The sequence below is a fragment of the Lynx canadensis genome, chromosome A2 (genome assembly GCF_007474595.2).
Source record: "Lynx canadensis isolate LIC74 chromosome A2, mLynCan4.pri.v2, whole genome shotgun sequence".
NCBI lineage: Eukaryota > Metazoa > Chordata > Mammalia > Carnivora > Felidae > Lynx > Lynx canadensis.
In genome coordinates this window covers 20,184,890-20,201,339 of record NC_044304.2, presented here as the reverse complement: position 1 = coordinate 20,201,339, position 16,450 = coordinate 20,184,890, and the positions used below count along the sequence as shown (strand labels likewise).

Genomic DNA, 16,450 nt, shown 5'->3' with positions numbered 1-16,450 from the left:
AAGGCTCAGCAAGGTCTTGCCCAAGATACAAAAATTTAGAGGAAGATGATTACCTTGCCCTGAGGGGTGTTCCTTTCTATTACACACTAACATGCTGAGGTAAAGGATTTTTGCCAGGTCTTGGCTTGAGCCAGTATGGACTGCCCCCAACTATACTGTGTCATCCATTTCTCCCTCCCTACCTGATAAGCCCCACTGGCAAAAAGTTAGAAGGATAAAACTTTTTAACTTTTAAAAAAGCCTTTCTTTTTATTTTTAATGTTTTTAGATTTATTTGAGAGAGAGGGAGGGAGAGATAGAGAATCCCAAGCAGGCTCCACACTGTCAGCACAGAGCCTAACATGGGGCTGGATCCCATGAACCGCGAGATCATGACCTGAGCCAAAATCAGGAGTCAGATGCTCAACCAACTGAACCACTCAGGCACCCCTAAAAAAGCCTTTCCTTGACCTCAAATACCCCCTCATTTATTGCTTCTTCTTTTTGTTTCCTTGTATAGCAAAACCCCTCAAAAAACTTGTCTATTCTTAGGGTCTCCAATTCCTCTCCACCTGTTCTTATTTTAGCCCCTATCATGGCACTGAAATGCTCATCAAGGTCACCAAGGACGCCCACACTGCTAAATCTGACAGCCAATTCTCTTTTAATTTTAATTCCAGTGTAATTAACAGTGTTATATCAGTTTTAGGTGTACATTACAGTGATTCAACAATTCCATATATTATTCAGTGCTCATCAAGATAAGTGTATTATTAGTCCCCTTCACCTATTTCACCCATGCCCCCAACCACATCCCCTCTGGCAACCATCAGTTTGTTCTCTACAGTTAAGAGTCTGTTTTTTTGTTTGTGTCTTTTTTTTTACTTTTGTCTTGTTTCTTAAATTCCACATGAATGAAATAATATGATATTTGTCTTTCTCTGACTGGCTTATTTTGCTTAGCATTATATTTCTAGATCCATCCATGTTATTACAAATGGCAAGATTTTGTTCTTTTTGTGGCTGAATAATATTCCATTGTATGTATGTGTGTGTATACGCATTACATCCTCTTTATTCATTCATCTACTGATGAACACTTGGGCTGCTGCCATTGTAAGTGATGCTGCAATAAACAAAGGATCCATGTATCTTTTTGAGCCAGTGCTTTTCTAAACCTTTTTTTTTTTTTTAATTTTTTTTTTTTCAACGTTTATTTATTTTTGGGACAGAGAGAGACAGAGCATGAACGGGGGAGGGGCAGAGAGAGAGGGAGACACAGAATCGGAAACAGGCTCCAGGCTCTGAGCCATCAGCCCAGAGCCCGACGCGGGGCTCGAACTCACGGACCGCGAGATCATGACCTGGCTGAAGTCGGACGCTTAACCGACTGCGCCACCCAGGCGCCCCTTGAGCCCGTGCTTTTCTATTTTTTGGGTAAATACCCAGTAGTTCAATTCTTGGATCATAGGGTAGTTCTCTAATTTTTTGAGGAACCACCATACTGTCTTCCACAGTGACTGTACCTGTTTGCATTTCCAGCAACAGTGCACGAGGGTTCCTTTTTCTACACATCCTTGTTGACACTTGTTTCTTGTGTTTTTCATTTTAGCCATTATGACAGGTGTGAGGTGATATCTCATTGTGGTTTTAATTTGCATTTCCCCGATGATGAGTGATGTTAAGCATCTTGGCCATCTGGATGTCTTCTTTGAAGAAATGTCTATTCATCTCTTCTACCCATTTTTTATTACTATTATTATTATTATTATTATTATTATTATTATTGTGTTGAGTTGTATAAGTTCTTTATATACTTTGGGTACTAACACTTTATCAGATATATCATTTACAAATTTCTTCTTCCAGTCAGTAGATTGTCTTTCAGTTTTGTTGGTTGGTTCCTTTGTTGTACAAAAGATCTTTTTTAAAATAATTTTTTTGTAAGTTTATTTATCTATTTTGAGAGAGAGAGAGAGAGAGAGAGAGAGAGAAGGGGAGGGGCAGAGAGAGAGGGAGAAAGAATACCAAGCAGGCTCCATGCCATCAGCACAGAGCCTGATGCAGGGCTTGAACTCATGAGAGATCATGACCTGAGCCAAAACCGAATCAGACACTTAACTGACTGAGCCACCCAGGCACCCCTGTTGTGCAGACGATTTTTATTTTGATGCAGTCCCAATAATTTATTTTAGCTTTTGTTTCCCTTGCCTCAGTAGACACATCTGGAAAGATGTTGCTACAACCAATGTCAGAGAAATTACTGCCTGTGTTCTCTTCTGGGATTTTTATGGTTTCAGGTTTCACATTTAGGTCTTTAATCCATTTAAAATTTGTTTTTGTGTATGGTATAAGAAAGTGGTCCAGTTTCATTCTTTTGCATGTAGCTGTCCAATTTTCCTAACACCATTTGTTGAAAAGACTGTCTTTTCCCATTGTATATTCTTTCCTCCTTTGTCAAAGATTAATTGACCATACAATTGTGCATTTATTTCTGGGCTTTCTATTCTTTCCATTGATATGTGTGTCTATTTTTTGTTCCATTACCATACTGTTTTGATTACTATAGCTTTGTAATATAACGAGGTCTGAAATTGTGATACTCAAATTATTTTCTTTTTCAAGCCTGCTTTGGTTGTTTGAGGTCTTTCTTGGTTCCATACAAATTTTAGGATTATTTGTTCTAGTCCTGTGAAAAATGCTGTTGGTGTTTTCAGAGGGATTGCATAAAATCTGTGGATTGTTTGGGGTAGTATAGACATTTTAACAATATTTGTTCTTCTGATCCATGAGCACAGAATGCCTTTCCATTTCTTTTTGTCGTCTTAAATTTCTTTCATCAATATTTTATAGTTTTCAGAATACAGGTCTTTCACCTCTTTGGTTAAGTTTATTCCTAGGCTACTTTTTTTTTTTCTGTACAATTGTAAATGGGATTGTTTTCTTAATTCCTCTTTCTGCTGCTTCATTATTAGTGTATAGAAATGCAACAGATTTCTGTATATTGATTTTGTATCCTGTGACCTTACTGAATTCATTTATCAGTTCTAGTAGTTTTTTGGTGGAGTATTTAGGGTTTTCTATATATAGTATTATGTCATCTGCAAATAATGTAAGTTTTACTTCTTCCTTACTGATGTAGATTCCTTTTATTTCTTTTTGTTGTCTGACTGCTATGGCTAGGACTTCCGGTACTAGTTGAACAAAAGTGGTGAGAGTAGACATCTTTGTCTTGTTCCTGACCTTAGGGAAAAAGCTCTCAGTTTTTCCCCACTGATGATGTTAACTGTGAGTTTTACATACAAGGCCTTTATTATGTTGAGGTATGCTCCCTCTAAACTTACTTCCTTGAGGGTTTCTATCATGAATGAATATTCTACTTTGTCAAATGCGTTTTCTGCATCTATTGAAATGATGATAAGGTTTTTATCCTTTCTCTTATTAATGTGATGTATCATGTTGATTGATTTGCAAATACTACAAATATCCAGCAGTCAATTCTTACTCCTCATACTACCCTGGTTATTGCTAGCCTTTAACTAACGAAGTTGATCACTTCCTCCTTGAAACTGTTTTTTTTTTTAAGCCACCATAGCACTTTTCTCTTGGGTCTCCTACTACGTCAGTGGCCATTTCTTCTCAGTCTTCTTTCCTAGACCCTCTTTATCACCCTCCCCACTGCTGAGTGTCCAGTGCTTAGTCACTCAGATTACTTCTCTTATTCCTGGGATGATCTCATCCTGTCCCATGTCATAAGTACCATTTATATACAGATATAGCCCATGTTTTTATCTTCAATGTAGACTTCTCTTCTGAACTTCAACTCAGTAATCTAACTAACTGCCTTCTCAACATCTTAGCTTGGAGCCATAAGACATGTCAAACTTAACATGTCTCTAAAACTACACTTCTGTCTGTCCCCATTCTGTGCCTCTCCCCCAATCTTTCCAAGCTCAGAAAATGGCATCTTCAAGCTGTTCAATCCAAAAACTTTGGGATTGATCCTTACCTTCTTTCTTTCACACAATCCATATCCACTTCGTTAACAAAACCACTATGTGGTTTCATTTATACCAAAATTCTATAAAATATAAACTAATCAGTAAGGGCAGAAAGCAGATCAATGGTTCACTAGAGACAGGGTTGGAAGGCAGGGAGGGGAGGGAAGGACTTCAAAAGGGGATAAGGAAACTTTCAGGGGTGACAAATATGCTCACTAACTTGATGATAGTTTTAAGGGTATATACACAGTATACAATTAAACCTTGATAAGCTGGAAAAACAAACAAAAATCCAAGTAAACTTTTTGACAATATAGTACTCTGTCTATGCAGCTTAAGTGAGATATATTAAAAGGAAAAAAAATTGCAAAAATAACCTTGAACTTTAGACTTATTGTTTGTAGTGGATATCTGAAACTATTTTGAGTGCACTGTACAATTGAACAAATGAATAAATACCGTGATGCTACTGGGAACCAGGTTCTCACCGGGTGAAAAGGGAGATACAGATAAGGAATGGGAGAAGGAGTAAAATTAAGAGCACTGTTATGAACACAATTTTTAATTCATTTTTTTAAGTTTTTTTTTTTTTATTTTTGAGAGAGAGAGAGAGAGAGAAAGAATAAGAGAATGAATGAGGAGGGGCAGAGAGAGAGGGAGACAGAGGATCTGAAGCAGGCTTCACTGTGTCAGCACAGAGCCCAATGCAGGGCTCAAACCCACGAGCCACGAGATTATGACCTGAGCTGAAGTCAGACGCTTAATTGCCACCCAGATGTCCCTGAACACAATTTTTTAAATAAATGTATTTCCTAGCTCTAGAGACCAAAAGAGCCAACAATCAATGATATCCTAGTAGTAATGAGCATATGTATAGCGCAGATCTTGGTTTCTAAATACCATTTCCCTCTAAAAGAAACCAGGAGTTTGGAGAAAAGGCCAATTCCCAGGTCAGAACAGAGAAGATACAAGCTAGGCTTGGAACACCATCGTACCAGAAAGAAAAGGAAGTGCTCACAAATTGTAGGGAACATGTCAAAGAAATACTGAAGTCAGCTGAAATGGGCTCCCACTAGCCAAACCCAGGACAATTTGAGTATTAAAATGAACAACAGGAATGGATTCTATCACACTAAATTTTTAAAAATGGATCTAGGAATGCCTTGGTGGCTCAGTCAGTTAAGCATCGTCTCTTGATTTCGGCTCAGGTCATGGTCTCACGGTTCATCCGATTGAGCCCTGTGTTGGGCTCTGCACCAAGAGCGCCAAGCCTTCTTAGGATTCTCTCTCTCCCTCTGTCTCTGCCCCTCCCTGGTTCACATGGGAGTGCACATGTGCCCGCTCCGTCTCTCAAAATAAATAAATATTTCCTTTAAAAACTATTCTTAGAAAAGGAAGAAATCTAGGCTTAAACTAAGAATGTCTAATGTAACAGAAAGGTCATAAAAAATGGTGAAAACTACAACTCCAAAGACTATGCTGCCTTCTGAAGGGCCCTGGGGGCTTCCATTGGAGGGAGAAAACATTGGTTAGAGTTCCCATTAGATTGCTGAAATCACCCCACCCACTCTGATCTTAGTTCAAATTTCTGGAAGCTCCCCTACACCTCTTCCACTTCCAGCTGCTCAGAGAGCATGACTTTTCCTGCAGACTGCTACTGTTTAATGATATGTCCAGAACTCGCGGTGAGAATCTGAAAAAGCATGTTGGAACCCAAACGAATAAAACCAGGGTTTGGGTATATCTCAAACTGCTACCGCTGGCCCTACATGCTCAGGCCCTCCCTATCTCATCCCAGACCACTCTGGCCTCTATTCTCTACGCTCCAGCCACCATGGCCTCTATGTTCCTGATTCTTAAACAGCAAATTCGTTCCCACACCAGGGCCTTTGCTCTGGCCCTCTGCCTAGAACACTTTACCCCTAATTCTTTACATTGTAAGCAAAGAGGACAAATAGAAAGGGGTCAGTGAAAAAGCACAAAGCAAACTCTCTGCAGGAAAGGCAGAGATCCAGAGGTTGAGAAGATCAGCTTTCCCTACTCAGTGGTCTAAGGTGAAGGAGGTCAGCCTGAGGCCAAAGTTGATATTCAGGAGGTTAGCTTTCTGTCAATAAGATGGCTATGAAGCAGGTTCCAGAAGGAACATATCTAGCTCCAGTTCCAGGATCTCAGTATCCTGATATGCCATGTAAAACAGACAAGAATAAAACAACAAAAAAAGAAGGCCTTCATGTTCTAAAAAGATGTGCCCATCAAGGCAGTCTGTGTCCAGATCTTGATTAACTTAAGCCAGGGCCTCTCAAACTTTTCCACTGACGAGTCCTGAATGTCTGCAGAAAACGTTCTTATCCCTTGGGGACTCTCATGGCACGATCCAAAATTCTAAACTCTGAAATTTATTTGAAAAAAAAAAATCTTATTTTACCTTAAAAATGCATATGAATTATTTTCTATGCCTAATTTTTATTACAATTTTTTAAAATTCCTTACCAAAGTACTAACCCCCAACCCCCAACACCACTCCACCTATCTCCTGATAAAACTGGCACTCCAACAAGGTTTGTCATGTTCATCCTGAAGCTTCATAAACTCCCAGTATGCCTACCACGGCCTGAGGAAATGAGTTTGGAAATGAAACCCTTTGGCAAGCAATCATTCTTAGAGTAACAAATAAGTTCTTTAAGTCTGCAGTTTCTGGCTGGGGCTTTGGTTTGTTTTCTAGTAATATTCCATTAGAAAAACCCTACTCTTGTGTTAGGTTAATGAGGCTGTTCACAACATGGGCCAAACAGCTTGGATGAGTAGAATGCTCTCAGAAGAAAAGAGTGGTGGTGGCCCCAGAATCCTCCTGGAGAACCAAGCAAAGACCAGAGAAACTGGCACAGGTAATAGAGTAAAAATACTGTAGGAAAGAAATGGGACATCTGGCTTTTCCTTGCAAATATTTCACAAGAATAAAGGTAGCCTAAAAGAAGTGCAAGTGGTAATGGAAAGGGGAATCATATTATTAACTAAGATTCAGGGGTGCCTGGGTGACTCAGTTGGTTAAGCGTCTGACTCTTGGTTTTGGCCCAGGTCATGATCTCACTGCTTTGTGGGTTCAAGCCCCACATTGGGCTCTGTACTGGCAGCGTGGAGCCCACTTGGGATTCTTTCTCTCCCTCTCTAGGTGCCCTTCCACCACTCATGCTGTCTCCGTCTCTCTCAAAATAAATAAACTTAAAAAAAAATTTTTTTTTAAACTAAGATTGATTATTCACTTGGAGAACAAGTGAAATCAGGAATTGGATCCATTAATCCAGATGAATGTTAATAAGAAACACATGAAGTCCTTGTTAATTAATAGTTTAAATTTTAAGCATCCCCTCCACCCACCCAACCACTAGTGCATATTCAGGACCAGGTTTCTTGCTATTTTTCTCCCTGTCTCCCTGCTGCAAGAGGACAAGAAGCTACCTTGGGGAAACAGATGTTAAGATCTTTGCCATTTGTATAGACAGGAAAACCCTTGAAAATATCTCTTGGTCTAAACTCCATCACTTACAGTTGCACTGAAGGCTTATAGTGGAGTGATGCTGAGGAAAACAAATGTGCTAATGAACCACCAAGGCAAAGAAAGATCTTTTTACAAAGCCATGTAAACATAGGACTCTGTGACAGATACCAGCTGTGCGACACTTATACATCCACTGGAATACACATTAAGCAGCAACTGAAAATGAACTTTTTTTGTAAAGACTAGATTATTCTAGGAGTTCCCTTCATCTAAATATTTCTAAGTACTTTATCTGGGGCAAGACATTGGACCTGAAGCTGAGCTAGAAGAAAATACTGAACCAGAAAAACATTTTGCATGAGGAAAGCCAATTCCCAGAGACACCAGGTTTTGAACCTCTACCTTTGATAATCAGAGACCCCGTAAGGTGCTGACATCCAACTTCTCCCACCGTTCCAAGAGAATAGAGAAAACTCAACACAGACATCTGGAGAAAAGGAAAACAGGGGAATGAGGGACGCCTGGGTTGGCTCAGTCAGTTGAGGGTATGCTCTTGATTTCAGTTCAGGTCATGATCCCAGGGTCAGGGAATTGAGCCCCATGTCAGGTTCCATGCTGAGCATGGAGCCTGCTTGAGATTCTCCCTCTCTCTGCCCTTCTCCCCCATTCATGCACATGCTCTCTCGCTCTCTTGCTCTTTCTCTCTAAAAGAAAAAGAAAAAACAAACAGGGGAAACAAAAACCAATCAAAAATGTTTCACAACATGCCATGAGCCCCTAATGTGTTAGAAATGGAAAGCACTGTTTTCTCTCTACCTTTTTAAAGACAAAATCATGGTGCTACTCCCCAAGAGCCAAAGTCTCCTTATTCTCAGACTACTACCCCACAAGTCAACGTTCAAAGGTCAGTATCAAGGAGGAGATAATGCCCCAATTTAATGTAGCAAAGCTACATCTCTAATTCCCCCACTCCCTATACCATTCTTCCCACCTTTGTAAAGATTTCATTATCTTCCCAGGCTTTACCTATTCCATCTTCAACCTGCCTCACACATCAAGTAAGTCACCAAGTCCTATAAATTCCACTGTTACAAATCTGACCATTTAATACTCCTGTGTAGGTCAACTGATCCAAACAGTTCAAATCCTCATTAATCCTTTCTGTAAAGTTCTAACACAGACCTAGTTGGTCTTCACCATCTAATAGGCCATCTCTTCTTCATGCTGCTAAAACAACATTCCTAAAAATCAAAGGTTTAATGAATGCTCCCCAGTAAAAACTTCCGTCAATTCCATGCTGCCTATAAAACAAATTCTAAACTCCTTCCTAACCTGATTCCAGGCCACCACTCCAGTCTCACTCTGGTCATCCCCCTAATGTGTCCAATTCTACATCAAACAAGATAGCTCACCATTCTCTAGCATATGCCATACTTGCCCTTCTACTTTGCCATTACTCATGCTATTCTAATTGTTCTCTCATCTCTAGTCAACAGTATTACCAATCAACTTCTTTCCTTAAAGTACAAACTAAGAGAGAAAGCAACCCATTACAGGTAGGGAATGATATGAATCTATAGTCTCAGAAGCAACATGGATTTGAAAAAGGAGTACCACTTTGGAAACCAAAGGCCCAGCTCCGCCACTTTCTTGTAAAGTTATACTGAGTAAGCCATTTGCCTTTCTGAGCCTCAGTTTCCTCATCCCTAAAATGTATCTGCTCTGCCTAACAGATAGGATTATCAAGATAAAGTAGGATAAAGTATGTCAAAATGTTTGTGAGGGGACTAAAGCAGTACTTAGAGGGAAATTTATAATTTTGATTGTTTTTATTAGGAAAAAAAGGTAAGCACATTCTTAAGAAGTTTGAAAGTACTGCTAGAAGTAGAAGGAAGATTATTATAGGTAGAAATTACAAAGAAAACATACACAAATCAAGAGAATCAACAAAGCCAAAAGACAGTTCTTTGAAAAGGTTAGTACGATTGTTCAGATGTTTGTGTAAACGATGAAGAAGCACTATAAAAGTGAGTTATTGTTATCCAATAGAGATGAAACTTCAAATAAAAAAAGCTGAAGTAATAATTTCTTTTTTGAAAGTGTTTCTCAATCTCAGCACTATTGATATTTGGCCACAATAACTGTGTGTAGGACGGAGCTGTCCTGTGCAATGTAGGATGTTTAGCAGCATCCCTGGTCTCTGCCCACAAGATGCCAGTAGCATTCCTCCCCCACCTCCCAGAAGTCGTGACAATCAAAACTGTTTTCAGACGTTGTAAATTGTCCCCTGGGAGGTACAATCATCCCAGGTTGAGAAAGACTGCTCCAAGACAACAAAAGGCCACATCACACTATACCAGCTAAGACTATTCATAGCTATTCCTAATTTTAGAATAGCGGGCCGCTCTACCCATTAAGGTTGTGAGATGACCAGCAAGCCAAGGCAGGAAAGGCAAGACTGAACAGACAGGCAGGTCTCAGATGTTTCAACAAAATTTCATAGTGTTCAAAATGAGAGAACCAGGAAAACTGTGAGCTCTAAAACAGGGCAGAATTTCCACAAGTAACACAAGTATCACTTCCATTTGGGAGTGCCTGGGTGAGCACAGCTCTAACACTACAGTGAAACATCAAAAGGATACTTAATCAAATTCCAAGAAGTTAGATAACCCTGGCAAGGCAAGAGAAAAAGTACTCACCAAATACTTTAACACTCGGAACTTTAAAGGCAATAAAAATAAGTCATTTCAAATTTTTAAAAAATTGTTTCATCTGAGAGTTGTATAAATAGTAAAAACAAACAAAAAAAAACCCTCCAGTTACACAGCTGTGACAAATCACAATTAAATTCTCACCACTTCTAGGGGCACCTGGGTGGTTCAGTTGGTTAAGCACCCGACTTCAGCTCGGGTCATGATCTTGCGGTTTCTGAGTTTGAGCCCTGCATCAGGCTCTGTACTGTCAGCTCAGAGCCTGGAGCGTGCTTTGGATTCTGTGTCTCCCTCTCTCTGCCCCTACTTTGCTCCCACTGTCTCTGTCTGTCTGTCTGTCTCTCTCTCTCTCTCTCAAAAATAAACATTAAAAACAATTTTTTTAATAAACATTAAAAAATAATTTTAAAAAATCTTGCCGCTTCTAAATAAATAATAAAGTGCACAGAAGAATATGTTTTGTTTTGTCTTAATAATTAAGAACCGAACAAGGAAACCAGAATTCCAAGAAGCCAAGAGGGAAAACTGTGTGTATATATCCATTATACCCACCAGCAACATCTAAAATCCAATCTAAACCTGACATGAATCTAGGGGGTAGCTGAAATATAATTCTGAGAACCCAAATGATAAAAAGCAAAAAGTGATGCAGATACCAGGGGTACTCTAATGCCATCTTAAGAACCATGAGACCAAAGCAAGACAGTATGATGGTATACCGTGCCAGCACACACTATCTTCCATTATTTCTACTTATTCTACTTTATATAGAAAGGAACTACAGTACCATCTTGGGAGACTCCAACTGAATTACAGTGGACAGCAAATGATATCAGGAAAAATAAATAAATAAAATGCTAATTTCCCTGCCAGAGGTGAAGTGGAAATAGGGCAGAGACTACCTAAACAGTATAAATGAGGAAAAACTGATCCCTGAACCACGTGACAACTGTCAGGATGAATGAGAACTGAAGACAGTACCAGCAGCAAAGAAACAGAATTGATGTTCATTCTCCTAGAATCTGGAGAAGAATAGTAGCACATTTTCCTAGTTCTACTATATAATTTAATTTAATTTAATTATAATATATAGAACATATAATTTCAGGAAACTCACGGTTACCCCCACACCTTCCTGTAGCCATCTGATGAATCCATGACCCTCAGACCACAAAGTCTTGCCACAAGGACTCTGCTACTGATTTCTCCATGACTCGGGCAAGTATGCTCTACTCTCAAATCTTTGAATCTGAATCCACATGTCTGTCAAAGATGAGTTAAATACTAAAGGTTCTTCCAGCACTAACGTGAGGCCTAGATAGAGGAACAACAATTCACTTCCTGAGAAAGAGCATATGAGTTAATTGTTGCTATGCAACCAGTGTCTGCCTTCTCACAATAGATGACCTAAGAAATCCAACTGGAAATACCATGCTCTTCCAGCAAAAAATCCACTAGAAGAAAAGAAAAGAAAAGACAACCCATGTCACTCAGTAGAGCCACTCACCATCCAGTAGGTCTTCCGCGTCATCCCTGCCGTGCTCCTCCACTGCCACTTCCTCCTCCTCCTCCTCCTCTTCCGCATCCTCCAGCTCCACGTCCGGGTCCAGGTCTGGATCGCTCCCTGAGGCGGATTCGTCTGACATGGCTCCCAGAGGTCCTCAGTGGGCATTACCGACTCATGGTACACTGCAGGGGTCCTGAAAGAAAGAAAAGAGGCATCAGAATCACCAAGGGCTTCACTTAGGAACAGGATTCTTTTAAAGAGAAAATGCCAAGGATGAATGCCCTGGAAGGGCAAGCTAACCATACCCGAATCTCCACCTTCCTCACAAGTGCACTAACCCTGAGAAGCTCAAGTTTCTCTTAGCTGCTTGGACATGAAAATATCTTAAAGTGACCAAACACACTCTATGCCTCAGAATTACCATTTGTTCATTCCTTCAACTTCCTGAGCATCAACTCTCTATATTTCTATTTATCCATACATATACAAATACACATTATAGATATATAATCACAGGCACTATACTAGGCTTTGGGGACACAGTAGGAAGCATGTTGGGCAGTGCTAAGAAGCTGGTGCATGCCAGAAAGAGATCAGGGAGAAGTTCTCATTGAACAGAGGCCAGAAGAAGAGGGAGACACACAGACATCTGGGGAGAGTGTGTTCTATGGAGAGTGAGCAGCAAGGGCAGAGCCCAGGAGTGAGAGTAACTGGGAGTACTCAAGGAACAGGGAGTGAGTGGGTACTGCCTAGAGCAGGGCCAGGTCCTGCCTTGCAGCACTACCCAGAAGGCCACTCTCTAACCACCTGAATAGAAGGCTTCCAGCAGGCAGCTGGCTGTTTAGCACACTCCCACTCCTCCCAAGTATGTGGGGAACCTCAGGCTCCCCATGGGCCAGAATGCCCCTGCGCCCATCTCTGCTCTCAGGTTCTGTCCTACCTCTTAGCCCAATTCCAGCTCCATTTCTTCCAAGAAGTCTTGGTCAACTGCCCCAGTCTTCTGGGATCATATTCCTGCTTCTGAACTCCAATAGCCATGCTTGACTATGCTGACCTTCACTGAAGCCTTCACATGGGTCACCTGGCAAAGTGGTTTGCCTTCTGCGGTTTCTCACCTTCAGACCAAACAGTAAATCCCTAAGGGCAGGTATTTAGCTGAGAACTGTTTTTTTGTGGCCTGGAGCTGGAAGCACGTCCTATTTAGATCAATTCATTCATTCACGTTCGCTTCCTCATTTGCCAACTTGCTCTATTAACTCTTCTATGTGCCAGGCACTGTGCATGTCTGTCTGTCTCACTCTTTTGCTCTCACTTGGTCTACTTTACTATCAGCTATAAAAGTCATTTCTTCTTGAGGGGGACAAAAACAAGGTAAAGACTGCTCTGAGATAAAGCAAATATAGCAAAATGTTAACATAAAGATTCACTGACCAATTCTTTCCATTTTTCTGTATATTTCAAATTTTTCATAATAAAATGTGGAGGAAGAACACAAAATAAATAATCTTTTATACGACAAACTGCTACAGACAACCACATCCACAATCAGGTTATCCTAAAATTCCTCCCATCTCCCAAAATAAAAACTAAAATACAAGTCTCTAATTATTCAACACAAAAACTATTGCAGAACTGAAATCTCTTAAGGTCCAGACACAATTTGAAACAGAATTTTTATGTCCTCCTGAAACAAAATGAAGTAAACTGGATCCTTTAGAGTTCTAGAAAGCTAGAATTTAAGTTCAAGACTGTTCAGTTAAAAGCCACAGGAATTATGAGTGTGTATGTGTCCTGGTGGGTCATGCACTTAGCCTCTCAAGACAATGAAACCAAAAAAAAAAAAACATCTATGAAATGATTTAGTAATAAAATTAAAATTTTTGCATTAATAACGCACTTCCAAAACACGCACAAAGTGTATTAAGGCACAGGGAAAAAAGGTGTTCCACAAATACAGATTAATATAACTAATGCTGAGTCACCATTCACTGAGTGACAAATTCCAAATTTCTCAGGGAATAACTATCCTATATCTTTAAGTTCATTAGGTTTTGAAAGGAAGTAGTAAATCAATTAGATGTCAGCAGCTTTGGAAATGAAAATTATTCTGAAGATGAGTAATGATGATAACTCAACAGCAGCTACTCTGTATGTGGAAGTCAATGTTTATAATCAGCATAACCCCTCTGGTTCATCCTAGACTGCTTGAGATAAGTGTTTTGCTTACAGTGTGTTTGGTTGATTATGGAGTGGCTTTTAGAAGACAATTTTTAATTAGCAAGCACCTTAATGTAATCTGAATGTCTGTCATTTCAGAGAAGAAATTGTGTAGTTGTGGAAGAATGACAATCACTTAGAGGTAAACAATAATAATGAGAAGCCTCCTGTAAACCTAGTTAACAAACATCTTCAAAATAACCTCAGTCCCGGGGCGCCTGGGTGGCGCAGTCGGTTGGGCGTCCGACTTCAGCCAGGTCACGGTCTCGCGGTCCGTGAGTTCGAGCCCCGCGTCAGGCTCTGGGCTGATGGCTCAGAGCCTGGAGCCTGTTTCGGATTCTGTGTCTCCCTCTCTCTCGGCCCCTCCCCCGTTCATGCTCCGTCTCTCTCTGTCCCAAAAATAAATAAACGTTGAAAAAAAAAAAAATTTTAAAATAACCTCAGTCCCAAGCTCCTAATAGATAGAAGCAAATATCAACTAAACATCAACAACCAGGGGCGCCTGGGTGGCTCAGTCAGTCAAGCATTCGACTTCAGCTCAGGTCATGATCTCACAGTTTGTGAGTTTGAGCCCTGCATCGGGCTCTGTGCTGACACCTCAAAGCCTTCGGATTCTGTATCTCCCTCCCTCTCTCTCTGTCCCTACCCCACTCAAGCTCTGTCTCTCTCTCTCTCTTAAAAATAAAAAAACACTTAAAAAAAAAAAATCAACAACCACACATACTACTAGAATTTGAGACATTGGTCCAGGCCCCTACTCAAAACATTTCAAGTACAGGACATTTTAAAATAGTACCCAGGCCAGGGGTACCTGGGTGGCTCAGTCAGTTAAGTGTCTGACCTCAGCTCAGGTCATGATCTTGCGGTTTGTGGGTTCAAGCCCCACATTAGGCTCTGTGATGATAGCTCAGAGCATGGAGCCTACTTCAGATTCTGTGTCTCCCTCTCTCTCTCTGCCCCTCCCCTGCTCGCGCTCTGTCTCTGTCTCTCAAAAATAAATAAATGTTAAAATAAAAAAATAAAATTATTTAAAAATAAAATAGTACCCAGGCCATCAGATGCCCATAACAGAATAAAGTGGAGAGTGATAGATTTCTTAAATCCCACCAAATTTGGTTATTCTCTTTCCCTACCTTGCAAGAGCCACTAAAATTTCTTTACAGAGATGACACAAATGAATTTTCTCCACTCTTCAAAATCATACCAACGACTCAAAGGGCAGGTTTTGCTGTTACTGATCTCCTTCAAAAAAGCAACAGGGATGCCCAGGTGGCTCAGTTGGTTAAGTGTCTGACCCTTGATCTCAGCTCAGGTCATGATCTCACGGTTCAGCCTCTGGGCTTACAGCATGGAGCCTGCTTAGGACTCTCTCTCTCCCTTTCTCTCTGGCCCTCCCCTGCTTATGCACATGCATGCGCGCTCTCTCAAAATAAATAAACATCAAAAACAAAAAACAAAAAAAAGCAACAAAGGGAAAATGTCAGAGGAATAGTTAACCTTGGGGGGCAGCAGCACAGTCAATTACATTCTGTCTATAAGGGTATCCACACATACAAACACTTCCATGTGGGCACAGCCTTTCAAACACAGACAGCCTGATTCAAGAAATCAGCTCTCAGTAGAACTGTAAGAGGTGAGGAAAAAGGTGATAAGGAAAAAATGTATCTCCCTCATTTGCTCCTCAGCCCATGTGAAACACTGCCTCAACCTCCAGGGAAGAGGAGCGCTAGGAGAGTGATTATGGGTGTGCTACACCTTAATGAGGACCTGTATTCCTACAAAGCAAATTCTGGGAATCAAATTCTATCTTAATGAAACTAGAGAACTAGCTATTTAAAGAAACTCTAAAAAGAATCACTCTGAAAAGTAAATATCCAATCCCTAAGTAATATGTTAAGGTCTACAGTTTAATATATTGTGTTTGCTAAAAGAGACTATATATAGTTATGAAGAAACCCACAGCCAATCCCAGGCCAGCCCCTTACAGCCTTGAGAGTAAAGGAAAATTTGGTTCCTCTGCCCTGCTAAGTTCAAAAACAATGTCACCTGTCTATAGAGTGGTGCCTGGCTAAGAATCAGTGAAATTAATCATGCGGGCACAGCCCTAAGACACACCCCTGGGGAGGAGAATACACAGGAGAGAAAAACACAAAGACACACACACATACTAGCAAAGCCTTTGTTCACAAAGCAGACCATGCTTGGAGAGTGCACACTAAAATCATAGAACTGTGGGCACATACTGCCTCACCACTGTGGGGCAGCCCATGCAATTTCAGAGGTCCTCGGCAGCATCCTGATGCTATGTTTGATATAAAAGAAACCATTCCAAACTGCCATGTCCTCATTAATTTTGGTAACCTTGAGTTGTATTACATTTCCTCAAATTATCTCAAAGCAATTCCACAGTGAGTGCCATGTACACTTCTTTTTCCATTAAGAGTATAAACAAAACCATGCATTTATGCTAATTTGCAAGGGGTATGCAGTCTTAAAAGCATGAAAATATTCAGTCTAAAACTTTAGGCAACACTTCAAA

The 16,450-nt window shown here is 40.4% G+C and overlaps 1 protein-coding gene across 1 annotated transcript in view; it reads right to left on the bottom strand.

Moving 5' to 3' along the window:
• The window catches only part of RAD54L2 (RAD54 like 2), a 111,399-nt gene that overhangs the window by 51,643 nt on the left and 43,306 nt on the right, over positions 1-16,450 (bottom strand). The window contains 1 exon segment of the mRNA XM_030306900.1: positions 11,695-11,887. Within this exon segment, the coding sequence (XP_030162760.1) occupies positions 11,695-11,833 (139 nt within the window). The 5' untranslated portion in view covers positions 11,834-11,887.